The 26,684-nt window shown below is 44.3% G+C and overlaps 1 protein-coding gene and 1 long non-coding RNA gene across 12 annotated transcripts in view; one reads left to right on the plus strand and one right to left on the minus strand.

Moving 5' to 3' along the window:
• ATE1 (arginyltransferase 1) overlaps positions 1 to 975 on the minus strand; it is a 187,720-nt gene extending 186,745 nt beyond the window's left edge. For 5 of the 11 annotated variants that reach the window (XM_063607538.1, XM_055093407.2, XM_034931624.3 and 2 more), the window contains exon 1: positions 5 to 198. In XM_063607538.1, coding sequence (XP_063463608.1) covers positions 5 to 110 — 106 coding nt within the window. In that variant the 5' untranslated portion in view covers positions 111 to 198. Of the gene's footprint in view, positions 1 to 4; positions 243 to 510 lie in introns of those variants that run through there. The other 6 variants (XM_055093409.2, XM_055093404.2, XM_055093405.2 and 3 more) reach the window with 5 other exon arrangements.
• LOC103782813 (uncharacterized) lies at positions 181 to 26,559 on the plus strand. The gene is made up of 3 exons (XR_010113215.1): positions 181 to 356; positions 21,597 to 21,672; positions 23,527 to 26,559. It is a non-coding gene; the product is annotated as an uncharacterized LOC103782813 (long non-coding RNA).
• The last annotated feature ends 125 nt before the right edge of the window (positions 26,560 to 26,684 follow it).

A 26,684-nucleotide genomic window follows, 5' to 3' on the forward strand; every position in this document is an offset into this window, starting at 1 on the left:
TCACCATTGGAGCGGCTGCCCGACTCGTTCTTGCAGTAGCCGCAGCGGTAGAAGTCCTCGCTAGGGAAATAGTCCACGATGCTGGGCGAACCCCCCGCCCAGAAAGCCATGGCCTCGGCCCCCCTAACGCTCAGCCGCCCGGCCCCACGTCGCTAGCCCCGCCGCCGCCGCCGCCACCCCACAATGCAGCGCGCCGCCCGGGAGCCTCCCGAGGCTCGCGCGAAGCCACTCGGGCGCCCGCAGGCCCGGCCGGCCCGGCGCCTCTTGGAGCTGACGCCGCCCGCGCCATCTTGACCGAGGGCAGCTTTCCACTATTTCCGTTCCTTCTCCATAAGGGGCCGCCGTCGTCAGTGAGGGTGAGGCGGAGAGACAGAGCGGGAAGGGAAACAGGATGGGGAGAGTCAAGAGGGGAAGGGAAGCGGGAGTCGGGGTGCGAGCCTGCCCTTTCCCCCGCCGAGGGCCTGTGCGGGGCGCGGCGGCCGCGACAACTCCGGCGTCGGGAACACTCACCGCAGGACGCTTTGCCCTCCTTGGAATCGCAGTAGCCGCAGTGGTAGCCGGCCCTGAGGCCCTTGTATTCCACCACCGACGCCATGGCCGCCGCGAGGGTCCGCTCGGGCCGACCACGCCTCTTGGCGCCCGGGGCCGACCTCGGCGAAGCGCTGGGGCCCGCGGCGGGAGGGGTGGAGAGCGAAGCTTGGCGCGGGGACCCGTGGGCGGGGATGGTGGTCGTGCCCCCAAGCCCTGCGTTTGGGCCGGTGCTTCCCACAGCTGTGCGTTATCAGCCCCATTTCACAGGTAAGGAAACTGAGGACCGGAGGTTGTGATTATCCCAAAGTCATTCCCGGCGGGTCTCGGATTGAAAGTTACCCTCTCAGGCCGCCCCTGGCCACCGTGTAAGTGACTTGCTGGAGCTGCTTCCAGACCAGCTGGCACGCACTCCAGTGCCCTGAATACAAGAACACAAGCAGGTATTCCGTGAATGGCGAGGGTTCGCCAATTAAAGAACTCTTAACGGCTTTTAAAGGAAACAACTGTCAGCTAGAGACAGTTGCTGTCTTGTACCACTATAAGTCCGGTGCCACATACGATTTTTAATAAGAGATGCTGGAAATACAGGGTTGTTTTTTTTTTAACTCTACAGTCCAAACAAAACAGTTTTACAGGCTGAATCCAGCCCATGGGCCTCCATTTTGCAACCACTATTTTAAGGAAGATTTCCTTAGGAATAAGAGTCTAGGGCAAAATATAAAAATGAGGCTCATGCCTGTAATCCTAGCACTTTGGGAGGCCGAGGCGGGCGGATCATGAGGTCAGGAGATCGAGACCATCCTGGCTAACACGTGAAACCCCGTCTCTACTAAAAATACAAAAAATTAGCCGGGCGTGGTAGCGGGCGCCTGTAGTCCCAGCTAGTCGGGAGGCTGAGGCAGGAGAATGGCGTGAACCCGGGAGGCGGAGCTTGCAGTGAGCCGAGATCGCGCCACTGCACTCCAGCCTGGGCTACAGAGAGAGACTCCGTCTCAAAAAAATTTTTTAAAAAATGAGTTCCAGGGGCGGGCGCGGTGGCTCACGCCTGTAATCCCAGCACTTTGGGAGGCCGAGGCGGGTGGATCACGAGGTCAGGAGATAAGAGACCATCCTGGCTAACATGGTGAAACCCCTTCTCTACTAAAAAATACAAAAAATTAGCCGGACGTGGTGGCACGCGCCTGTAGTCCCAGCTACTCGGGAGGCTGAGGCAGGAGAATGGCGTGAACCCGGGAGGCAGAGCTTGCAGTGAGCAGAGATCGCGCCACTGCACTCCAGCCTGGGCGAAAGAGCGAGACTCCATCTCAAAAAAAAAAAAAAAAAAAGAGTTCCAACAAGGTAATATGCCTTATCTTTCCCTCTGCGTGCACAGATAATTTAAGCCTGTCTGTCCTCATAGTTTTCCCAGTCAACAATAAAGCTGATGATACAATATTTTTTTAAGTGTGTTTAAAAAAGTGAAATGAAACTCAGAGAAATAGAAATAAATTTTTGAGGTGAGTTTTGACATTCTTGACCCCAAGGGCCTGTGTTAGATATGTACCTAGCTGAAGGAGGTTTCTTGGTGGCCTGGTGACTTGTTGAAGGGGGCCAGCCCCTCCACACCTGTGGGTGTTTCTCGTCAGGTGGGACGAGAGACTGAGAAAAAAAGTAAGACACAGAGACAAAGTGTAGAGAACAGTGGGCCCAGAGGACCAGGGCTCAGCATACGGAGGACCCGCGCCAGCACTGGTCTCTGAGTTCCCTCAGTATTTATTGATCACTATCTCTACCATCTCGGTGAGGGGGATGTGGCAGGAATATAGAGTAATGGTGGGGAGAGGGTCAGCAGGAAAACGTGAGCAAAGATCTCTGTGTCATAAGTTTAAGGAAAGGTGCTATGCCTCAATGTGCACGTAGGCCAGATTTATGTCTGGCTTTACACAAACATTTTAGTGCAGTAAAGAGCAGTATTGCCGCCAGCATGTCTCACCTCCAGCCATAAGGCGGTTTTCTCCTATCTCAGTAAATAAACGTATGATCGAGTTTTACACTGAGACATTCCATTCCCAGGGAAGAGCAGGAGAGAGATGCCTTCCTCTTACCTCAACTGCAAAGAGGCCTTCCTCTTTCACTAATCCTCCTCAGCACAGACCCTTTATGGGTGTCGGGCTGGGGGACGGTCAGGTCTTTCCCTCCCCACGAGGCCATATCTCAGGCTATCACATGGGGAGAAACCTTGGACAATACCTGGCTTTCCTGGGCAGAGGTCCCTGTGGCCTTCCACAGTGCATTGTGTCCCTGGGTACTCGAGATTAGAGAATGTCAATGACTTTTACCAAGCATACTGTCTTCAAACACATTTTTAACAAAGCACATCCTGCACAGCCCTAAATCCATTAAACCTTGAGTCAACACAACACATGTCTCTGCAGGCACAGGGTTGGGGCTAGGGTTACAGATTAACAGCATCTCAAGGCAGAAGAATTTCTCTTAGTACAGAACAAAATGGAGTTTCTTATGTCTACTTCTTTCTACGAAGACACAGTAACAGTCTGATCTCTCTTTGTTTTCCCCACGCTTGTTAATACTGCCAAGCATCACTTGTGCCTCCCACAATCGGAAGGCACCTAAGGAGTGGCCATGTAATATCCAGCAGCTTCTCAGGCGTTCCTCCAACTTCTTAAACTTGAAAACTGCATGCTATATCTCAGTATTCATGTTCTTAAGTCAAGCTTCATCCATTTTGTTCTTTATGGCAGATTTGACTATTCCCAGTCCTTTCCCAGACCGGCTCTCATTTTGAACAAAAGCAAAGCCCGTGGAATGCATCAGAAAGAGAGCAGAATATGCTCTGGACAGAAGGTGGACCAGGAGGCTTTTTGGTCTTAATATTCCTGTCCCACTTCACTTCTGTCCCTCTAAAGCCTCATCCTTATCCTAAGTCCTACACTAACCTCAGCCAGGGCACTTCAAGACATGCCAGCCTTGAAAAATAATGAGAATGTCCAAAGTCCTAGGCATATGTGGTGTTTTTTGGTTTTTGATTTGTTTGTTTGTTTTTTTGAGACAGAGTCTGACACTTGCCCAGGCCGGAGTACAGTGGCATGATCTTGGCTCACTGCACCCTCTGCCTCCTGGGTTCAAGCAGTTCTCATGCCTCAGCCTCCCGAGTAGCTGGGATTACAGGAGTGCACCAGCATACCGGGCTAATTTTTTATTTTTAGTAGAGATGGGGTTTCACCATGTTGGCCAGGCTGGTCTCAAACTCCTGACCTCAGGTGATCCTCCTGTCTCGCCCTCCCAAAGTGCTGGGATTACAGTTATGAGCCACTGCGCCTGGCTTGTCTTTTCTTTTTGAGGCAGTTTCACTCTGTTACCCGGGCTAGAGTGCGGTGCCACAATCAAAGCTTACTGCAGTCTCAACCTCCTGGGCTCAAGTGGCTGAGATTACAAGTGCACACCACCACGCCTGGCTAATTTTTGTATTTTTAGTAGAGATGGGGTTTCACCATGTTGCCCAGGCAGGTCTCAAACTCCTGAGCTTGGGAGCTCAGCCCACTTTGGCCTCCCAAAGCACTGGGATTACAGGCGTGAGTCACTGTGCACGGCCAGCATATGTGTTAACTCCCTTAATTCTTATAGCAACTTCACAAGTTAGGAAATGTAGATCAGAGAGGCTAAATAACTTACCCAAGGTTAAACAACTAATAACAGACATTTGGAGGGAGAAAAGGTAATAAAGATAAAAGAAATCGAAATGGAAAAGAGATAAACAAATACTAGGTTTGGAGCTGTGTGAGTTCCTAAATGTCTATTTTGCTCAAGGTCAGAGGCAACTTTTTTGTCTTCCATGAAAAAAAAAAAATACATAGCTTCATTTAGTTTCCTCCTTTTTGGGGGAAAATGGAGGACACTATTAGAATGTCGTTCTGCTTATGAGATGCTAGCAATAGACAGTTGTCTTTGCTTTTCATTTTCTTACTTGACAATAACATGGTGACAAAAAAATTTTTCAGTCCCATTAACTTCTTTTTTTTTTTTTTTTTGAGATGGAGTTTCACTCTCATCACCCAGGGTGGAGTGCAATGGCACAATCTCAGCTCACTGCAACCTCCGCCTCCCAGATTGAAGCAATTCTCGTGTCTCAGCCTCCTGAGTAGATTGGATTACAGGCGTGCGCGCTACCACGCCCAGCTAATTTTTGTATTTTTAGTAGAGACGGGGTTTCACCATGTTGGCCAGGCTGATCTTGAACTCCTTACCTCATGATCCCCCCCACCTCGGCCTCCCAATCCTGCTGGGATTACAGGCATGAGCCACTGTGCCCGGCCCCATTAACATTTTTAATGTTATCAGATGTAATATTGAGTCTACAAAGCCACAAGTGTGAGGCTCAGCCCTAGGCCCTGGTGATGTGAAGGATCTTTGCATGGTGACAACAGGCTTAGATCATGTTTCTTAAAGGTAATAAAGTAAAACACATTCTCCTTTCCCTCTAAAGGTGTTGTAAGTAGATGGGACCTAAGTTAAGGCAGAGCAAAAAGGGTAAAATAAAGATAATCTGAGGACAGAGAGGAGGGACACTCCAGGAAGCAGGTTTGGGTTGTATGAGCAGAGGCAGGGAGGTGAACAGGAGCAGCAGAGTGCCTCAGGTGCCAGCAGAGTCCAGGAGGTGCTTTCCTCTGCAGGCCACTCACTGTCAGGAGCCCTAGATTGATCTCCTTTACTCAACTATCTGGATCTGGCCACCAGTGTGGTAGATACTAGCCACATGTGGCTGTTGAGCACCTAAAATGTAGCTAGTGTGACTGGGGAACTAAATTTTTTTGTTTTATTTAAATTAATTTTTTTTTTTTTTGAGACGGAGTTTTGCTCTTGTTGCCCAGGCCGTAGTGCAATAGCGCAATCTCGGCTCACCGCAACCTCCGCCTCCCGGGTTCAAGTGATTCTCCTGCCTCAGCTTCCCAAGTAGCTGGGATTACAGGCATGTGCCACCACACCCAGCTAATTTTGTATATTTAGTAGAGATGGGCTTTCTCCACGTTGGTCAGGCTGGTCTCGAACTCCCGACCTCAGGTGATCTGTCTGCCTCGGCCTCCCAAAGTGCTGGAATTACAGGCATGAGCTACCGCGCCTGACCCTAATTAATTTGAATTTTAAAACTACAACAGTACAGAACACACCAAGCAGGCACAAATGCCAAAAAGTCTACACAGGTGTATCATATATAAGGCAGCAGAAATCAAAGACAGAAAATCTTGAAAGAAGCCAGAGGAAAAAAGAGACCTTACATATAGAGGAGCAACAATAAGAATTACATCACACCTCTCTTCAGAAACCATGGAAGCCAGGAGAGAGGAGAGTGAAGTATTTAAAAAATATTGAAAGAACAAAAAACAGCCTAGAATTCTATATCCAGAGAAATTATCCTTCAAAAGTGAAAGGGAATTAAAGACTATCTCAGATAAAAATGGAGGGAGTTTGTTGCCAGTAGACCTGCTTTCCAAGAAATGTTGAAGAAATTCTTCAGAGAGAAGGCAAATAGGCCGGGCATGGTGGCTCACGCCTGTAATCCTAGCACTTTGGGAGGCCGAGGCAGGTGGATCACCTGAGCTTAGGACTTTGAGACCAGCCTGGCCAACATGATGAAACCCTGTCTCTACTAAAAATACAAAAAATTAGCGGGGCATGGTGGTAGCACACACGTGTAATCCCAGCTACTCGGGAGGCTGAGGCATGAGAATCACTTGAACCTGGGAGGCAGAGGTTGCAATGAACGGAGATAGCACGACTGCACTCCAGCCTGGGCGACAGAGCGAGACTACGTCTCAAAAAAAAAAAGAAGGCAAATAATGTGGCTCAGAAATTCAGATCTGCATAAAGAAAGGAAGAGCATTAGAGAAGGAATAAATGGAGGTAAAAATGTTTTTAACCTTAATTGATCTAACAGCAGTTGGCCACAGATAATAACAACAACTTGTATTTGGGCCAGGCATGGTGGCTCACGCCTGTAATCCCAGCACTTTGGGAGGCCAAGGTGGGCGGATCACAAGGTCAAGAGATTGAGACCATCCTGGCCCACATGGTGAAACCCCACCTCTACTAAAAATACAAAAAAATTAGCTGGGCATGGTGGCACGTGCCTGTAGTCCCAGCTACTCAGGAGGCTGAGGCAGGAGAATCGCTTGAACCTGGGAAGCAGAGGTTCCAATTAGCTGAGATCTCGCCATTGCGCTCCAGCCTGGCGACAGAGCGAGACTCCATCTTAAAAAACAAAAAAAAGTGTATTTGGTAATTATAGCTTATGGGTAAGTAGTATGATCATTGAACCTTATGGAAATAAATGACAGCAGTGTTATAAGGGATGGGAGGTAATAAATGGAAATGCTGTTATATGGTACTTGTGTGCTATTCATAAAGTGGTATAGTATTATTTGAAAGAGAACTTGGATTAGTTATAAACGTATACTGCAGGCTGGGTGCGGTAGCTAACACCTGTAATCCCAGCGCTTTGGGAGGCCGAGGTGGGCAGATCACCTGAGGCCAAGAGTTCGAGACCAGCCTGGCCAGTGTGGAAAAACTGCATCTCTACTAAAAATGCAAAAATTAGCTGGGCATGGTGGCAGTCACCTGTAACCCAGCTACTTGGGAGGCTGAGGTAGGAGAATTGCTTGAACCTAGGAGATGGAGGTTGCAGTGAGCCAAGATCACGCCACTGCCCTCCAGCCTGGGTGACAGATCGAGACCCCATCTCAAAAAAAAAAAAAAAGTGTACACTGCAAACTCAAGGGCAACCATTTAAACTATGGAAATAAAAAGTTAAAATAAATGAAAATAATTTTAAAAATAAATTAAAAAGCAAAAACATTTGATAGACTAAATGAGGAGAAAAAATCAAATCATATTAAATGCTTAACTTAAAACCCAAAGAGGCAGGCCAGGCACAGTGGCTCACATCTGTAATCCTAGCACTTTAGGAAGCCGAGGCGGGCGGATCACCTGAGGTCAGGAGTTCAAGACCAGCCTGGCCAACATGGTGAAACCCCATCTCTACTAAAAATGCAAAAATCAGCCGGGCATGATAGCGTACGTCTGTAATCCCAGCTACTTGGGAGACTGAGGCACGAGAAATCATTTGAACCCAGGAGGCAGAGGTTGCAGTGAGCCAAGATCATGCCACTGCACTCCAGCCTGGGCAACGGAGCGAGACTCTTGTCTCAAAAAAAAAAAAAAAAAGAAAAGAAAAAAAAGAAGGCTGAAAAAGAGTGGAACAGGAAAAAAGAAAAGAAAGAAACCAAGAATAAGAGCAGAAAAAAAAAAATAGTAACAAGGGCCAGGCACGGTGGCTCAAGCCTGTAATATCAACACTTCGGGAGACTAAGGCATGCCAGGTCTGTCCCGCAGACCCTGGCTGACCAACGGATGAAATGAGTACTCAGAGCGTGAAGTGTCAGAGCAGCTAGTGCACTGCCCGGCTCAAGTGGCCAGAGTGCAGCCCCGAGAAGCTGGAGCTGCTTGCTTTTATTCAGTGCAAGTACAGTGCCAAAAGCCTGGAGCAAACACAATCTGTGGATAATTAACATTTATTGTTCCCCTTTCAGGGAACCTTGTGCAGATGTTCAAAGGTTAGTTTCTGGACAACTTCAAACACACGAGCCTGATCAAGATAACTTCCCCTTCACTCCCTTGCACATACTCCTCGCCCTCTGCCTCAGGGTTAGAGAACAGCTGCCTTCAGCTTTCTCCCCCGAAGCTATGCAGAGCCTTCTGACCTTAAAGAAGGCCTGCTCCTTTCCCTATAGTTTCTCCCACCACTCTGACTGATCTGCAAAGGCGGGTGGATCACTTGAGGCCAGGAGTTGAAGACTAGCCTGGCTAACGTGGTGAAACCTCGTCTCTACTAAAAATACAAAAATTAGCCGGGCATGGTGGCACACACCTGTAATCCCAGCTACTCGGGAGGCTGAGGCAGGAGCATCGCTTGAACTTAGGAGGCAGAGGTTGCAGTAAGCTGAGATTGCGCCACTGCAGTCCAGCCTGGGCAACAGAATGAGACTATGTCTCAAAAAAAAAAAAAAAAAAAGTAACATGGCAAATATTAATCCAACTATATCAATAATCACTTTAAATGTCAGTGATCTCAGACACCAGTTAAAAAACAGACTGTCAGCATGAATAAGCAAAACAAGACCCAACCATATGTTGTCTACAAGAAAACCATCTTAAATTTAAAGACACATTTAGATTAAAAGCAGAAGGATGGACCAATCATGGTGGCTTATGCCTATAATCTCAGCACTTTGGGAGGCCAAGGAGGGGATTGCTTGAGGCCAGGGGTTCAAGACCCTGGCGATATAGCAAGACCCTGTCTCTACAAAAAAAAAAAATGTTTTTAGCTGGGCCTGGTGGTGTGTGCCTGTAGTCTCAGCTACTTGGGAGGCTGAGGTGGGAGGACCACTTGAGCACAGGAGGTTTAGCTTGCTGTGAGCCATGATCACGCCTCTGACCTCCAGCATGGGCAACAGAGACCCTGTTTCAAAATTAAATAAGTAAATAAACGAGGAAGGTTATACCATGTTAACACTAATTAAAAGAAACCTAGAGTAGCTATATTAATTTCAGAAAAAAACAGACTTCACAGTAAAGAAAATTAGGAATAAAGAAGGGCATTACATAATGATAAAGAGATCCATTCTCTAAGAAGGCATAACAATCCTTTATGTGGGTACACCATCCAATAGAGTGGTAAACTACATCAGGCAAAAACTGATAAAACTACAAGGAGAAATAGATGAATCCACTATTATACTAAGGGACTTCAACACCCCTCTGTCAGTAATTGATGCATCTACCAGGAAGAAAATCAGTAAAAATATAGTTGAATCAAATAACATCATCAGTCAATGAGATCTAATTGACATCTATAGAATTCTTCACCTAAGAGTTTCTTCTCAAGCTCACAACATTCACCAAAGTAGACCACATTCTGGACCATAAAAAAATCAGCTTAACACATTCTAAAGACTAGAAAACCTGCAGTGTCTGCTTTCAGACCACAATGGCATTGAACTAGAAATTAATAACAAGATATTAGCCACACACAGTGATGTGTGCCTATAATTCCATCTACTCGGAAGAGTGAGGCAGAGAATCACTTGTGCCCAGCCTGGGCAACTTAGCAAGACCCTGTCTCAAAAAAAAAATGACAGCTGGAAAATTCCAACATACTTGGAGATTAAACAACACACTTATAAATAACGCTTTGGTGAAAGAATAAGTCTCAAGAGAAATTTAGAAATACATTGAACTAGGCTGGGCGTGGTGGCTCACGCTTGTAATCCCCATATTTTGGGAGGCTGAGGCAGGCAGATGACCTAAGGTCAGGAGTTCGAGACCAGCCTGGCCAACGTGATGAAACCCTGTCCACTAAAGATACAAAAATTAGCCAGGCATGATGGCAGGCACCTGTAATCCCAGCTACTTGGGAGGCTGAGGCGGGAGAATTGCTTGAACCCGGAAGGCGGAGGTTGCAGTGAACGGAGATCACGCCATTGCACTCCAGCGTGGGAGACAAGAGCGAGACTTCATCACACACACACACAAAAAAAAAAGAAAAAGAAAAAAAGAAATATATTGAACTAAATGAAAATGAAACCACAACTTAAAATTTGTGAGATTTAGCAAAAGCAGTGCTTAGAGGGAAATGTATAGCAGTAAATGCATTCTTTAAAAAGGAGATCTAAAATCAATATTCTACCTTCGAAGGCTAAAAAAAAGGCCAAATCCCAAATAAGCAGAAAAAAATAATGATAATTGGAGTAGAAATCAAAGAAATTAAATAGGGGAAATGGGTACAGAAAATCAGTGAACCCAAAAGTTGGTTCTGTGAAATAAAATTGATAAACCTCTAGTAAGGTTAAGGAAAAAAAAGAAGACTAATTACCGGTATCAGAAGTGAAAGAGGGACCATCACTACTGATCCATGGACCTTTATTGTCCATTATCCATGAGTAATAAAGGGGGATATAATTAAAACTCTGTGCCCACAAATATGACCACCTAGAGGAAATTGATGGATTCCTTAAAAGATAGAATCTGCCAAAACTCACCGAAGAAGAAAAAGATCTGAATAGGTCTATATCTATTAAAGACGTTTAATGAATGACTAATGACTGAAAACAGAAGCACCAAACACAGATGGGTTCGCTAGTAGATTCTACTTAACATTTGTGGAAGAAATTATACCAGTTGTGTATAGTCTCTTCCAGAAAATAGACGCAAAGGGGATACTTTCTGACTCTTTCTGTGAGGCCAACATTATTCTAATACCAAAATCAAATCTGACAATGTATAGGAAGAATTATACACCATCACCAAGTAGGATTTACTCCAGGTATGCAAGACTGGTTTGATATTAGAAAAGCAATTACTGTAGCCCATCACCTCAAATCAGAAGGAAAGTCATATGATCATATCAGTAGATATGGAAACAGCGTTTGACAAAATTCAATACCCATTCATGATAAATACTCAGCAAACTAAAATACAGGAGACCTTCCTCAATTTAAGAACATCTACTAAAGTCTTACAGCTAACATCATACCTAATGGTGAGAAACTAGGTGGTTTCTCCTAAAAAATGATCTTATATCTCCTGATCTTAATCAGGAACAAGGCAAGGATGTCCTCTCTTACCATTTCTATTCAATGTCTTAGCAGAAGTCCTAGTGAATGTACTAAGACTAGAAAAGGAAACAAAGGTGTATAGATTAGGAAGGAATTAAACTGTCTTTGTTTGCAGATGATATGATTGTCTATGTGGAAAATCCCAAAGAAACAGCAACAACAAAAAAAAAGCCTCCTGGAACTAATGACCAATTACAGGAAGGTAGCAGGATACAGCCTTGTTAATATCCAAAATAAATTGCTTTCCTATATATCAGAAATGAACAGGCTAGCTGGGCACAGTGGCTCACATCTGTAATCCAAGCACTTTGGGAGGCCGAGGCAGGTAGATCACCTGAGGCCAGCAGTTCGAGACCAGCCTGTCTAACATGGTGAAACCCCATCTCTTCTAAAAATACAAAAATTAGCCCAGCGTGATGGCACGTGCATGTAATCCCAGCTACTCAGGAGGCTTAGTCAGGAGAATCACTTGAACCCAGGAGGTGGAGGTTGCAGTGAGCTGAGATCAAGCCACTGCACTCCAGCTTGGGTGACAGAGTGAGATTCTGTCTCAAAAAAAAAAAAAAAGGAAAAAAGAAAAAAAAGAAATGAACAGGCCAGGCACAGTGGCTCATGCCTGTAATCCCAGCACTTTGGGAGGCCAAGGCAGGCAGGTCACTTGAGGTTAGGAGTTCAAGACCAGCCTGGCCAACATGGCAAAACCCCATCTGTACTGAAAATACAAAAATTAGCCAGGCGTGGTGACATGTGCCTGTAATCCCCAGCTACTTGGGAGGTTGAGGCACAAGAATCACTTGAACCCAGGAGGTGGAGGTTGCAGTGAGCCAAGGTCACCCCACTGCACACTGCATTCCAGCCTAGACGACAGAGCAAGACCCTGTCTCCAAAAAAAAAAGAGGAATGAACATTTACAATTTGAAATTTAAAATAATACCATTTACATTAGCAACGAAAAAAGAAATAAGTATAAATCTGACAAAATATGTTTAATGTCTGATATGGTTTGGTTGTGTCCCCTCCCAAATCTCATCTTGAATTGTAGTTCCCATAATCCCCACGTGTCATGGGAGGGACCAGGTGGAGATAATTGAATCATGGGGGGCGATTTCCCCCATCCTGTTCTTCTGATAGTGAGTTAGTTTTCACGAGATCTGATGGTTTTATAAGAGGTTCCCCCCTTCGCTGGACACTCATTCTGTCTCCTGCTGCCCTGTGAAGAGATTCCTTCTGCCATGATTGTAAGTTTCCTGAGGCCTCCCCAGCCATGTGGAACTGTGAGTCAATTAAACCTCTTTACTTCATAAACTGCCCAGTCTCGGGTATGTCTTTATAAGCAGCGTGAGAAAGGACCAATACAATATCTATGTGAGGAGAACTACAAACCTCGAAATAAAGAATGAAATAAATGAAGAGAGAATCTATGTTCGTTGAAGGAAGATGAATGTTGTTAAGACATCAGTTTTTTACAACTTGATCTTCAGATTCTGAGTAGTCCCAGTCAGAATCCTAGGAAGTCATTTTCTGAATATCAACAAACATTCAAAACTTTATATGGACAGCCAAAAGACCCATAATAACCAAAACAACACTGAAGAACAACAAAGTTGGAGGACTGACGCTACTGGACTTCAAGACTTGCTATAAAGCTAGTCATCAAGATAGTGTAGTATTGGTGAAAGAACAGACAGATAAATGGAACAGAGAGCCCAGAAATAGACTCATACAAATACAGCCAACTGATCTTTTGCAAAGGAGCAAAGGCAAGTCAATGGAAAAGTGATAGTCTTTTCCACAAATGGCACAGAACTGGACATCCATATGCAAAAAAAAAAAATACATCTAGACACAGTCCTTATATCCAATGTAAAAAATTAACTCAAAATGAATTATAAACCTAAATGTAAAATGCAAAATTGTAAAACTCCAAGGTAATAACATAGGAGAAAATCTAGGTGACCTTGGGTTTAGTGATGACTTTTTAGATATAACACTAGAAGCATGATCCATGAAAGAAAAAAAATTAAGTAATACTTCATTAAAATTTAAAACTTTCTGCTCTGTGAAAGATACTGTTGGCCGGGCATGGTGGCTCATGCCTGTAATCCCAGGACTTTGGGAGTCCGAGGCAGGCAGATCATCTGAGGTCAGGAGTTTGAGACCAGCCTGGCCAACATGATGAAACCCCACCTCTACTAGGAGTAGAAAAATTAGCCGGGCATGGTGGCACACACCTATAATCCTAGCTACTTGGGAGGCTGAGGCAGGAGAATCGCTAGAACCTGGGAGGCAGAGGTTGCAGTGAGCCAAGATCACGCCATTGCACTCCAGCCTGGGTGACAGAGCAAGACTCCATCTAAAAAAAAAAAAAAAAAAAAAAGATACTGTTAAGACAATGAAAAGACAAGCCACAGACTGGGAGAAAAAAACTGCAAAACACGTATTTGACAAAGGACAGGTATCTAAAACACACAAGGAACTCTTAAAACTTAACAATAAAAAAGCAAACAGCCAAATTAGAAACGGGCAAAAGATTTTAACAGACAATTAAAGATAAACAGATGGCAGATAAAACATATGAAGAGATGCTCAGCATTACATGTTATTAGAGAACTTCAAATTAAATCAAATCAACAATGAGATGCCTTTACACAACTATTAGAATGGCTAAAATTTGACAACACCAAATGCTAGCAAGGATGTGGAGCAACAGGAACTCTCATATGTCACTGATGGTGAGGCAACATGCACTGCAACCACTTTGGAAGATAGTTTGGCAGTTTCTTACAAAACTAAACATACTCTTACCATACAATCCAGTGATCGTGCTCCTTGTTATATACCCAAAGCAGTTGAAAACTGACGTCCACACAAAAACCTGCACACAAATGTTTATTGCAGCTTTATTCATAATTGCCAAAACTTGCAAGTAACCAAAATGTCTTTCAGGAGGTGAAAGGATAAACAAACTGGCACGTCCATATAATGGAATGTTACTCACTAATAAAAAGAAATGAGCTGGATTGCCATTCTCAAGTCATGAAAAGACATAAAGGAACCCTAAAAGCATAATGCTAAGGGAAAGAAGCCAATCTGAAAAGCCTACATAGTATATGATTCTAACTATATGACTTCTGGCAAAAGCAAAACTCTGGAGACAGTAAAATGATCAGAGGTTGCCAGGGGTTCAGGGTATTGAGGGACGGAAAGATGAGTAGGTACAGACATGAGATTTTTAGGGCAGTGCTACTATTCTGTATGAAACAGTAATAATGGACACGTGTCATATACTCGTCAAAACTCATATAAGGTACAAGATAAAGAGTGAATCTTAATGTAAACTATGGACTTCAGTTAATAATAATGTATCAATATTGATTCCTCAGTTATCACAAATGTACCACACTAATACAAGATGTTTATAATAGGAGGAACTTGTGGGGAGAAGGTATGTAGGAATTCTCTGTACTTTTCAGTCAATATTTTTGTAAACCTAAAGTTGCTCTAAAAAAAGAAAGTTGATTAAAGAACAGCAGTGTAAAATCTTTGTATGTTGATTACATGTTGGTTGACAATATTTTGGATATACTATGTTAAAGTGTATCACTAAAACTAAATCACCTATTTATTTTTATTTTTTTAAACTCCTAGAAAATTTTCTATTACATCTGTGACTCACATTCTAATTTTGTTGAACAGTGCTGGTCTAGAACCAGGTTCTTGCACCTCTAGTGTACCAGCCCAATTCTCTGTCTCTGCTTCTAGGCCCTATGGTTTCAGGATCTTTTATCAAGCATCTCTTCTTTTTAATCACTTTGCTGTTAACAGCATTTCAGAGTCTTTATTTGTTTTGGAAAGTCATCAAGATTCCTCTGCATCACGTCCTGGCTTCAGTGTCCCTTCCCCATACTGTACTCTATATTCTGGCTTCCAGCATCCCCCTGTGTATGTGGTACTCTGGCTTGTGTAACTTCCTCTTGTTAACAACCAGTTTGATTGAGTCATCTCCTGGCTGGTCTCAGGAGTATTCCCACATTTCTGCTCAGACTGTGCTCTCAATCTACTTCAAGAAAAACTTCCTTTTCCAAGAAGGCCTCTGTCTTCAGTTCCACCTCACATTAAAGACTCCAGCCCTTTGTTATCTCTCAATATGTAAGCAATGCATTTTTACCCCTGTATTACACTTGTGATATATTTGCATATAGTTCTTTCCCGCCTACTTGGATTGTAAGTTCACCAAAAGTAGACTGTTGCCACTCCTTTGATATTCCAAGGTTGTGTGGGATAGCATATGCATGAGATCACAGGCTTTGTTTTTAGACATTGGTGTTTAAGTTGCAGTCTCCCACTTAGCATCTTTGTGGCCTTAAACATGTCACTTAACTCTCTTAAAGTTTCCTCATATGTAAAATGGGGATGATATTCCTATCACCTCATAGGATTGTTGGAGGGGTCCGTGTTTGGTGTTTAGATGCCATTAGATGCACTCAGACTTCTGCAAAATGGAGACAGCAGGCAAGGCGCTGTTTCCAATGCCAAAAGTTGCTCTTGCATTTTACTGTGAAGTTCATATCAAGTTCACTTTATGTGAGAAGGGGTTAACAACCCTTTCCATTCAATCACCACCTTCTTCTCCATGAGCTAGGACTTCCCATAACTCTTTAAACACATTTCATGATTTTTTATGAAGGATTAAAATTTAGGTGTGTTAAGATCAGAGTCATTTTCTTCACAACTCAGGCAGTCTTTCACTTACAGAGCAAAGCCCAGTCTTGCTCATAGTTTATTTCAACCTGATTTACTATCAGAAAAGTTCTCTGTTTATTTTACTGGCTTAAAAATATTCTTTCTCTGGTCTAGTTTCTCTTGTCAGAAAAGAGAAACAATTTACAACATAGTACTTAAATAAAAAGTAATTTTAGGTCCATGTGATTTTCTTTATATAAGTGTTATTTTAATTTAAGCTGATTACTTAAAGGGAGGCTTACACTCAGGACTGCATATTTTTCTTTATCAAAAAAGAGGCTTCTCTTTTTTCACATGAGGGTAAATAAGATGCTGCCTTTTAGCACTTCACACAATGCCTGACTCTTAGCCAATGAATGAAAGGGGCTTGTGGTATCCTATGGTCCCGTCAGTTCATAGATGTATAAGAATTTTGGCTGAATTAATATCACATGAGTTTGAAATCTGAGTGACATGGTTTTTATCAATTTTAAAATGGTGTTATGTTTGGTTTGGAGATCAAGTTAATATAAAATGTAGAATGAAATGTAATTTAATGCTTTTGAACCATTACATGACCTGATGTTTGAAATTCTTTTCTAAAGCATAAAATACATGTATTGTTTGTTTGTTTGTTTGTTTGTTAATTGAGATGGAGTCTCACTTTGTTGCCCAGGCTGCAGTGCAGTGGTGTGATCTCAGCTCACTGCGACTTCTGCCACCCAGGTTCAAGCGATTCTCGTGCCTCAGCTTCCTGAGTAGCTGGGACTACAGGCACGCGCCACCACGTCTAGCTAATTTTTTGTTTTGTTTTGAGACAGAGTCTCGCTCCATCGCCCAGGCTGGAGTGCAGTGGTGTGATCTCCACTCACTGCAAGCTCCGCCTCCTGGGTTCACGCCATTCTCCTGCCTCAGCATCCTGAGTAGCTGGGACTACCCGGCACCACACTCCGCTAATATTTTGTATTTTTAGTAGAGATGGGGTTTCACCATGTTAGCCAGGATGGTCTCGATCTCCTGACCTCGTGATCCGCCTGCCTCGGCCTCCCAAAGTGCTGGGATTACAGGCGTGAGCCACCGCGCCCGGCCATGTATTTACTTTTATAGCTATTTATGAATATTATTTTGGGGGCTATAGTTTTTTTTGGTTTTGTTTTTTTGGGTTTTGGGTTTTTTTTTTTTTTAGACAGGGTCTCACTCTGTTGCCCAGGCTGGAGTGAGTGGCGCGATCTTGGCTCACCAACAGGAGGCTACTCAGCCTCCTGACTAGCTGAGATTACAGGCATGCGTCACCATGCCCCGCTAATTTTGTATTTTTAGTAGAGACAGGGTTTCCCCATGTTGGTGAGGCTGGTCTCAAACTCCTCGACCTCAGGTGATCCGCCAGCCTCGGCCACCCAAAGTGCTGGGATTACAGGCGTGAACCACGGAGCCCGGCCTAAATTTTTTTTTGTAGAGATAGAAGTCTCACTCTGTTGCTCAGGATGGACTTGAATCCCTGGGCTCAAGTGACCCTCCCGCTTGGCCTCCCACAGTGCTGGGATTATAGGCATAAACCATCACATCTGGCTGGGCTACAGTCTCAATTACTTCTCTGCACATGGCACATTTCGGGAGAGACAGATTTAATTCCTAAGTAAGAATCCAGGTAATTAATTATTTGTATTTTCTCCTTTTCACATTTTTTTTTTTAAGATGGAGTCTCGCTCTGTTGCCCAGGCTGGAGTGCAGTGGCGCAGTCTTGGCTCATTGCAACCTCTGCCTCCCAGGTTCAAGCAATTCTCGCACCTCAGCCTCCCAAGTAGCTGGGATTACAGGCGCACACCACCACGCCCATCTACCTTTTTGTATTTTTAGTAGAGTTGAGGGTCTCACCATGTTGGCCAGACTGGTCTCGAACTCCTGACCTCAGATGATCTGCCCACCTCGGCCTCCCAAAGTGCTAGGATTACAGGCATGAGCCACCGCGCCTGGCCCACATTTGTTTTAAAGAACTAGAGATGTCTCAATGGGCTACACGATGACTTTGGATGAATGCGGCTTGCATACATGGTAGAGAGTATCTTGAAGTGAATAGACAGAATCATTTTCATTCATTTGTACTTCAATACTGGTATTTTTTTTGCTTCCTATTTTTTTTGGAGACAGAGTGTCATGCTGTCGCCCAGGCTGGAGTGCAGTGGCACAGTCTTGGCTCATGGCAGCCTCCGGCTCCCAGGTCCAAGAGGTTCTCCTGCCTCAGCCTCCCGAGTAGCTGGAACTACAGGTGCGCACCACCAAGCTCAGCTAATTTTTGTATTTTTTAGTAGAGATGGGGTTTCACCATATTGGCCGGGCTGTTCTCGAACTCCTGACCTCATGGTCTGCCCACCTCGGCCTCCCAAAGTGCTGGGATTACAGGCGTGAGCCACTGCGCCTGGCCATATATTTACTTTTTATAACTATTTATGAATATGATTTTGGGTGTTTGTTTTTGTTTTTGTTTTGAGACAGAGTCTCACTCTGTTGCCCAGGCTGGAGTGTAGTGGCACAATCACGGCTCACTGCAGCCTTGACCTCCCAGGCTTAAGCAATCCTTCCACTTCAGCCTCCCAAGTAGCTGGGACCCCAGGCATGCCACCAAGCCTGGCCAATTTTAAATTTTTCTTTTTTCTTGAGATGGAATTTTGCTCTTGTTGCCCAGGCTGGAGTGCAATGGCACAATCTTGGCTCACTGCAACCTCTGCCTCCTGGGTTCAAGCAATTCTCCTGCCTCAGCCTCCTGACTAGCTGGGATTACAGGCATGCACCACCATGCCCGGCTAATTTTGTATTTTTAGTAGAGACAGGGTTTCACCATGTTGGTCAGGCTGGTCTCGAACTCCCGACCTCAGGTGATCCGCCAGCCTCAGCCTCCCAAAGTGCTGGGATTACAGTCATGAGCCATTGAGCCTGGCCTAAATTTTTTTTTGTAGAGATAGAAGTCTCACTATGTTGCTCAAGATGGTCTTGAACCTGTGGGCTCAAGTGACCCTCCCGCTTGGCCTCTCAAAGTGCTGGAATTATAGGCATAAACCACCACATCTGGCTGGGCTACAGTCTGAATCACTTCTCTGCACATGGCACATTTTGGGAGGGACAGATTTAATTCCTAAGTAAGAATCCAGGTAATTAATTACTGTATTTTCTCCTTTTCACATTTGTTTTAAAGAACTAGAGATGTCTCATTGGGCTACATGATGACTTTGGATGAATGCAGCTTGCATACATGGTAGAGAGTATCTTGAAGTGAATATACAGAATCATTTTCATTCATTTGTATTTCAACATTTCAACACTGGTACCTTTTTTGCTTCCTGCTTCCTCCTTTTTTTTTTTTTTTTTTTTTTGAGACAGAATGTCACTCTGTCACCCCGGCTGGAGTACAGTGGCGTGATCTTGGCTCACTTCAACCTCTGCCTCCCGGGTTCAAGTGATTCTCCTGCCTCAGCCTCCCGAGTTGCTGGGACTACATGCACGCACCACCATGCCTGGCTAATTTTTGTATTTTTTAGTAGAGACAGGGTTTCACCATATTGCCCAAGCTGTTCTCGAACTCCTGACCTTGTGATCCGCCCGCCTCAGCCTCCCAAAGTGCTGGCATTACAGGCGTGAGCCACTGTGCCCGGCCTGCTTCCTATCTTTAATGACCAGTTATCAACATAAATAATATGTGACTAAAAATATATTAAAGTGTGTTAAAGCTAAAACCTCCCCAGCATTAGTATTTAGCTGAGTGACACCCCAGCTAAGTGATGATGAGGCCACATGACTAAGCCAATTGCCCACTCACCCAGCCTCCTCCAACTACTGTGAATATGCATACAGCATCCTCTCTAAGGGTTTACACTGATTCCATTTCCATGGAGAATACTCAACATATATGCCAAAGAAAAGCAAATCAGATGCTTTCATTGCCTTTTACATTGTTTTCTCTGCACTGAGATGGGATGCCTGTGTCTGTTGAAACACAGCCCCTTTTAGCTTCTCTCTCTGACCATTCAGCCCAGCTTACACTGAGTGAAGCCCATTCCCCGCCAACCATACTATGTCTTCACATACTGCCTCACAGTAGTCTCAGTCTAGGATAGCGATGACACACAGAAAAGCTTGTGACTGCTTCTGGTTGCCTTAGAAATCAGCCCAAGGCATCCTGAAGGATCAACAGTAGGTAGCTGAAAGTCTGAAAGAGGGTCAGAAACTTTAATGTCTGGAAAACAGTGCTTTGCAGAATAGAGAATGAGTGATTAGAACATGGGAGAGCAGACACTGAGAGTTGGAGAGAGAGGAGCAAAGATGTATATAAAGCTGGCAATTGATAGGGCAATGGTGGAAGCAAAAGGCCTCAGAACAGCATGAGGCAGTGACTCAAGGTGCTATGAGGAGGAAGTGGAACGGGACTAGCGAAGGATCAACAAACAGGATCTGAGTCTTTGGTGACAGACTCCGAATGGTTGAGGCTGAGTGCAGAGGAACAGTAGGTATTATTTTCCTGCTATTTTGGGCAAGAGAATATTCAGCTATCTGAGAATAAGTATAGCCCAAGGATGAAAATGATGAGCTCTGGAGTCAGGTAGGCACATATCTTGACTCTGAAACTACTCCTGGGGCCTTTGACAAGTCATGAAACCTCTCATAGCCTCAGTCCCTTTGCTAAGATTAGGGGATAATAAAGACCTATCTCATAAGATTGTTTGGAAGGCTAAGTAAAATAATCCATTTAAGTTCATAGTGTAATGCCTAGTGGATACTAAACTCAATAAATGTTGCTATGGAAACAATATAAGAACCTCTTAGAAAAGAAAAATATAAAACAGTATAATGAGTCTGTCTTTTTAAGAAATTAGCTTTATTAATAGTTACTAGACAAATAGTCTTTTGTTTTTTCCAGTTCTGTCTTACAAAATCTTTCCCTTATTTTGCTAAGAGAAGCCAAAGAAAACAAAATATTTATAACGCAGGTTGTTAAACATAGAACCTATTTACTAACTAATCAGATTAAGAAGAGGTCTCCAGGATGCTTAAACATGACTGTTCTCTATCCTAAGTAACATATTTCTCAGCTATATTTTTCTGCATTAAATTTTAAAAAATTTTTGTCATACAGTTTTATTACCAGTTTAAAATGTAAACCTTTGTCAAGAATCATGAAAGATGTTAGATAGCTGTTGTTGGAAATTAATGACAGCTTATAAATTATATTGCTTGCTAATAACTTTGCACATAACTGCACTTAAAATGTACATACCAACTTTTGCTTGTTTTCTTGTACTTACCGACTTTGAAAACTTTTCTCATCAAAGCTAAGTTCTTTGTCCTAGCAATAATATACAAAAACAGTGGTTTGTGATATTTGAAATAGCAATATGGTCTTCTCTGTCCAGTGTTAATATAAAGGTACTTCTGACAGTTTCAGCCTCAAACAAAATGCAGCTCTCTTTGTTTATTCAAATTTTATCAGAGTGCATTCCTTCCTTCCTTCAGGCAAAGAAAGAAGTTAAACATACCATAGAGTCCTGCCTGTTGGCAGAGAGAAATGCCTTCTGCTATACATGGAAATTGTGTCCCAAATCAACTCCCTAATATAATTCACACTAGAGCATGTTTCCTGAAACCTTTCTCCAAATCCTAGTATAATTTCTCTTTTTGATCTTCTAGATTGGCCTGGGCTAAAAATACTCAAGACCCTCAGATTGCAGTAGGGTCCTATTCCCCATTAGAAGAGAAGATTCAGGTGAGGAAATACATTTACCATGGAGTTTGGAGCCAGTAATAATCATAATCATAAAAAGCTTATCCCTGAGGTAGAAGGGGCCCAAGTGTTTCGAGGGAAAGTGCTCTCTGCCTGTTTAGTTCAGCATTTGGTTCAGTGAGCACCAATGGTGCTGGCCGGACAGCACTGAACAGAGAATAACCACCCCTGCACCCACAAAGGGGTGCTTAGTCTAGTGAGGAGCATTGATATCAGACAAACAGCATGAATTACCGTAAGTGTCATGGAAGGATGAGGTTCTCTCTGAGAGAGTTTGTGGAAGATCTGAGGGAGTGACGTTTAAGCTGAAATTGAAGAGTGGTCTACATAAGGACCGTAGTAGTCCCAGCTACTCAGGAGGCTGAGGCAGGGGAATCGCTTGAACCCAGGAGGCGGAGGTTGCAGTAAGCCGAGATTGTGCCACTGCACTCCAGCCTGGTGACAGAGCAAGACTCTGTCTCAAAAAAAGAAAAAAAGAAACCACTGACGACCTAGACAAGAGCAGTCAGTGAAGTAGTGGGGGGGAAAGGGGGTGGCGGATGAAAACCCAGCAAAAGTGGATTGAGGAGAAAAGGTGAGGTGAGAAAATGGAGAAGGAACACAGGTAACTACTCAAATTATATTGTGAAGAGGAGTAAAAAAGGCGGGTAAAAACCGGAGCAGGGTGTACAATAGAGGAAGAGCTTTCCTCTTTTGTTAAAGATGACATATACTGAAGCCTATTTGTATGTGGATGGGAGTGACCCAGCAGCAGGGAGATTTTGAGGAAAGGGAATCTGATAATTGCAAAATTTAGTCTTGAAGCTCAACAAGCACAGGTGGAAGGCTTGGCTTTGGAAAGGCACAGGGGCAGCGTTTCCTCTGTAAAGGCAGGAAGGCAGAGTTGGGACAGAGGCAAGGTGGTGGTTCTGGCAGCGGGGAGGGAGGAGCTCCGGAGGGACTGCTTCTGATTCCTCAGGGAAGGCTACGGCAAAGTCCTCAGGTAGGAGGGAACACTGCGGGAGGAGAGTGTAGGAGGTATGTGGGGCTGGGCACGGTGGCTCACAACTGCAATCCCAGCACTTTGGGAGGCCGAGGCGGGCAGATCACTTGGGGTCAGGAGTTCGAGACCATCCTGGCCAACATAGTGGACCTTTGTCTCTACTAAAAATTACAAAAATTAGCCGGGCATGGTGGCACACATCTGTAGTCCCAGCTACTCAGGAGGCTGAGGCAGGAGAATTGCTTGAACCCAGGAGGCGGAGGTTGCAGTGAGCTGAGATCATACCACTGCACTCCAGCCTGGGTGACAGTGCAAGACCCCATCTAAGAAAATAAAAAAGTGTCCCTAACTGGGACATGGTGTAGGAGTTTTCGATCTGTACCATGGAAATAGAATAAAGGACATCCAACTTAAAATGTTCTAATACTTCCCTTTCATAAAGGTTTAGGTGGTGTCCATCCTTTTTTTTGAGATGGAGTCTTGCTCTGTCGCCCAGGCCGGAGTGCAGTGGTGCAATCTCGGCTCATTGCAACCTCCACCTCCCAGGTTCAAGCGATTCTCCTGCCTCAGCTTCCCAACCAGCTGGGACGACAGGCATATACCACCACGCCCAGCTAATTTTTGTATTTTTAGTAGAGATGGGGTTTCACCATATTGGCCAGGCTGGTCTCAAACTCCTGACCTCAGGATCCACCCACCTCGGCCTCCCAAAGTGCTGGGATTACAGGCATGAGCCACCACGCCCAGCCTAGGTGGTGTCCATTCTTCAGAAGTGAGGAAACTGTTTAGTCCACAAGTTTCAGCAGGAGAATGAAACACTTCATAAACTTAAGGCCGTGTCTTCTGATTTCCAGTTTGCTAAAGCAGAGGCATACTACTATCAATAGCATCAAGAAATGATGATGGAAGAAGCATGGAAATACAATATGGTTCCAAAATGGGAAACTAAAATAGAGGAAGAGGAAAAGAGACCACAACGTGAGAAAACAGAAGATACTAAAAAATGGGACTATCTAGTGCCTGAGGGGGAACTGAGTCTTATAAAGAAACATATACCAGGCTGAACAAACCAGAGGCCTCAGAGACCACAAACACCGACTGCTCCCTCAAAGAATTCCCAGTGAAATACTTTCCCCTAAAATACTAACACGGGAAAAGGATGGAAAGCATGAAAATATCCAGAAAACACACAAAACTGAAACCAGTAAGCACAAGGTGGCATGGACAAAGGAACAGATGAAGGGACACCAAGACCGAATGATCTGAGGGAGAGAACTCAAAGCAAAGACACGCTCAGAAGCGCTCCAGCCCCGTTCCATCTTTCCTAAAATCTCAAGTGGAAAAAGAGAAGGTGAAAGAGTTTGAATGGGTCACAGCTTATCCAATTTTGCAACCTTACCAGAAAGCACTTAGGAAAGTGATGATTCTGATGGAGAAATAAGAAAAAAGAGAGTAAAATTAAGAAACCACTCTGAAGGGAGCTCTTGAGTATGCCACCATTTTTGAGAAGTCAACTAGAAAAAAATAAGGTTTAAATTATTTTATATTTTTTAGACTAGCATACTTTTAATCATTAATGCAATAAAACATATACTCCCCTGGTTTTTTTAAGTGCATCAAACTGGCAAAAATTTAAAAAGCCACAAGCACAGTATTTCCAAGTGTCTCAGCTGGCTGTGTGACAACTCTAAAACTTAGTGACTTAAAGCAACCACCACTTTATTATATCTCGCAGTTCTATGTCAGGAAATCAGACAGAGCTCAACTGGACATTTCTGTCCCATGAGGTACCACCAGAGCTGCCTGGGGATATTCAGGTGATGACTGGGCTCATCTGGAGGGTCCAAGATGGCTTCCCTACATGCCCTTGGCAGGGAAGGCTAGAAAGCTGGGCCTCCCTGGCCCATCTCTCATTTGCAGCTCTCCATGTGGTTTCAGTGCCACGTGGTAGTTGGACTTATTATTCGGTGACTCACGACTCCACGAATGTGTATTCCAAGAGGCCTGTTGGAAGCTAGAAGGCTTCTTATGACTTAGCCTCACAAGTCCCAGAACATCACTTCTGTATTCTACTGGTCACATAAGTCACCAAGACCAGCTTAAATCCAAGGAAAGGGAAAGCGGACTCCTATCAAAACAACTTTGGGCTGGGCATGGTGGCTCCCACCTATAATCCCAGCACTTTGAGAGGCTGAGGCAGGCGTTATCACTTGAGGTCAGGAGTTCAAGACCAGCCTGGCCAACAAGGTGAAACCCCATCTCTACTAAAAATACAAAAAAAAGTAAGACGGGTGTGGTGGCTCGTGCCTGTAATCCCAGCTACTCGGGAGTCCGAGACAGGACAATCAGTTGAACACAGGAGGCAGAGGTTACAGTGAGCTGAGATCTGGCCACTGCACTCCACCCTGGGGGACAGAGCGAGACTCTGTCTAAAAAAAAAAAAAAAATTGTAGCCATTTTTAAATCTCCCCCTCCAAGAATCTGAAAAGTCTTAACTCACACACCTTCATCCTTCACTATGCTTTTCATTATTCTTTTAACATTACTAATCGCAACACTTTTCTAGAAATCCAGAAACCTACAATTTCACAGCCTCTGAGTTGATCTTGACTAAAGCGGCATGGCTCCCTCTCTGTAGGAGTAAATATAGCAGAGGATGTACAAGCCTGTTACAATTATGCAGAAACACATTGTCTTGTACTCTCCAATCCACCTAAAACTTAATATCATATTCCTAAGCCTAAACCCTAACTCTGTCCAGGAGCAATGACTCTAGCATGTACAGCCCCTCTGTACTTCAAGGGGTTTACAACTCATATGGGGAAGAAAACACTGAAGAAAAAAAAAAATAGCACGTCTGGTTATGCAGTATAAAGTGTTTTATTGAAAATATAGACTAGAGTAAGGCAGCAATTTAGGGGGAACTGAGAATGGAGCTTGGATGATAACTTCTTAGGCAGCGGAGACAGGAGGAAGGCCTGGCCACAATTCCACCCTGATTCCTACCACCGTCAGCACAGAAATAAGGCTCCTCCCCGGCCCTTGGAGACATCTATGGAAAAGATTTGTGAATACATGAGATGAGAACAGACAGGACAACTGATTTAAGAACAAGGTACTATTGACAAAACCCTGGAGGAAAAGAAAGGCTTTGGGAAGGTGATAAGTTTTATTTATTTATTTATTTTTGAGATGGATTCTGGCTCTGTCGCCCAGGCCAGAGTGCAGTGGCACAATCTCAGCTCACTGCAAGCTCCGCCTCCTGGGTTCCCGCCATTCTCCTGCCTCAACCTCCTGGGCAGCTGGGACTACAGGCACCTGCCACCACACCAGGCTAATTTTTTGTATTTTTAGTAGAGACGGGGTTTCACCGTGTTAGCCAGGATGGTCTCGATTTCCTGTCCTCGTGATCCGCCCACCTCGGCCTCCCAGAGTGCTGGGATTACAGGCGTGAGCCACCACGCCTGGCCAAGTTTTATTTTTAAAAGATAACATGGCCGGGTGCAGTGGCTCACGCCTATAATCCCAGCACTCTGGGAGGCCAAGGTAGGTGGATCACCTGAGGTCAGGAGTTTGAGACCAGCCTGGCCAACATGGTGAAACCCTGTCTCTACTAAAAATACAAAAATTAGCCAGGAGTGGTGGCAGGCACCTGTAATCCCAGCTACTCAGGAGGCTGAGGCAGGAGAATCTCTTGAACCCGGGAGGCAGAGGTTGCAGTGAGCCAAGATCACACCATTGCACTCCAGCCTAGGAGACAAGAGTGAAACTCCATCTCAAAAAATAAAATATAACATGTATTTTTCAGTTCAGAAATTTAAAGAAAAAGTAGCTCATAATAACCACTGTTGATTATTTTATCTTTACTTGTTTGAAATGGAGTCTCACTCTGTCGCCCAGGCTGGTGTGCAGTGGCCCAATCTTGGCTCAGTGCTACCTCCACCTCCCGGGTTCAAGCAGTTCTCCTGCCTCAGCCTCTGAGGATTACAGGTGCCCGCCACCATGCCCAGCT

The sequence above is a fragment of the Pan paniscus genome, chromosome 8 (genome assembly GCF_029289425.2).
Source record: "Pan paniscus chromosome 8, NHGRI_mPanPan1-v2.0_pri, whole genome shotgun sequence".
Taxonomy (NCBI): domain Eukaryota; kingdom Metazoa; phylum Chordata; class Mammalia; order Primates; family Hominidae; genus Pan; species Pan paniscus.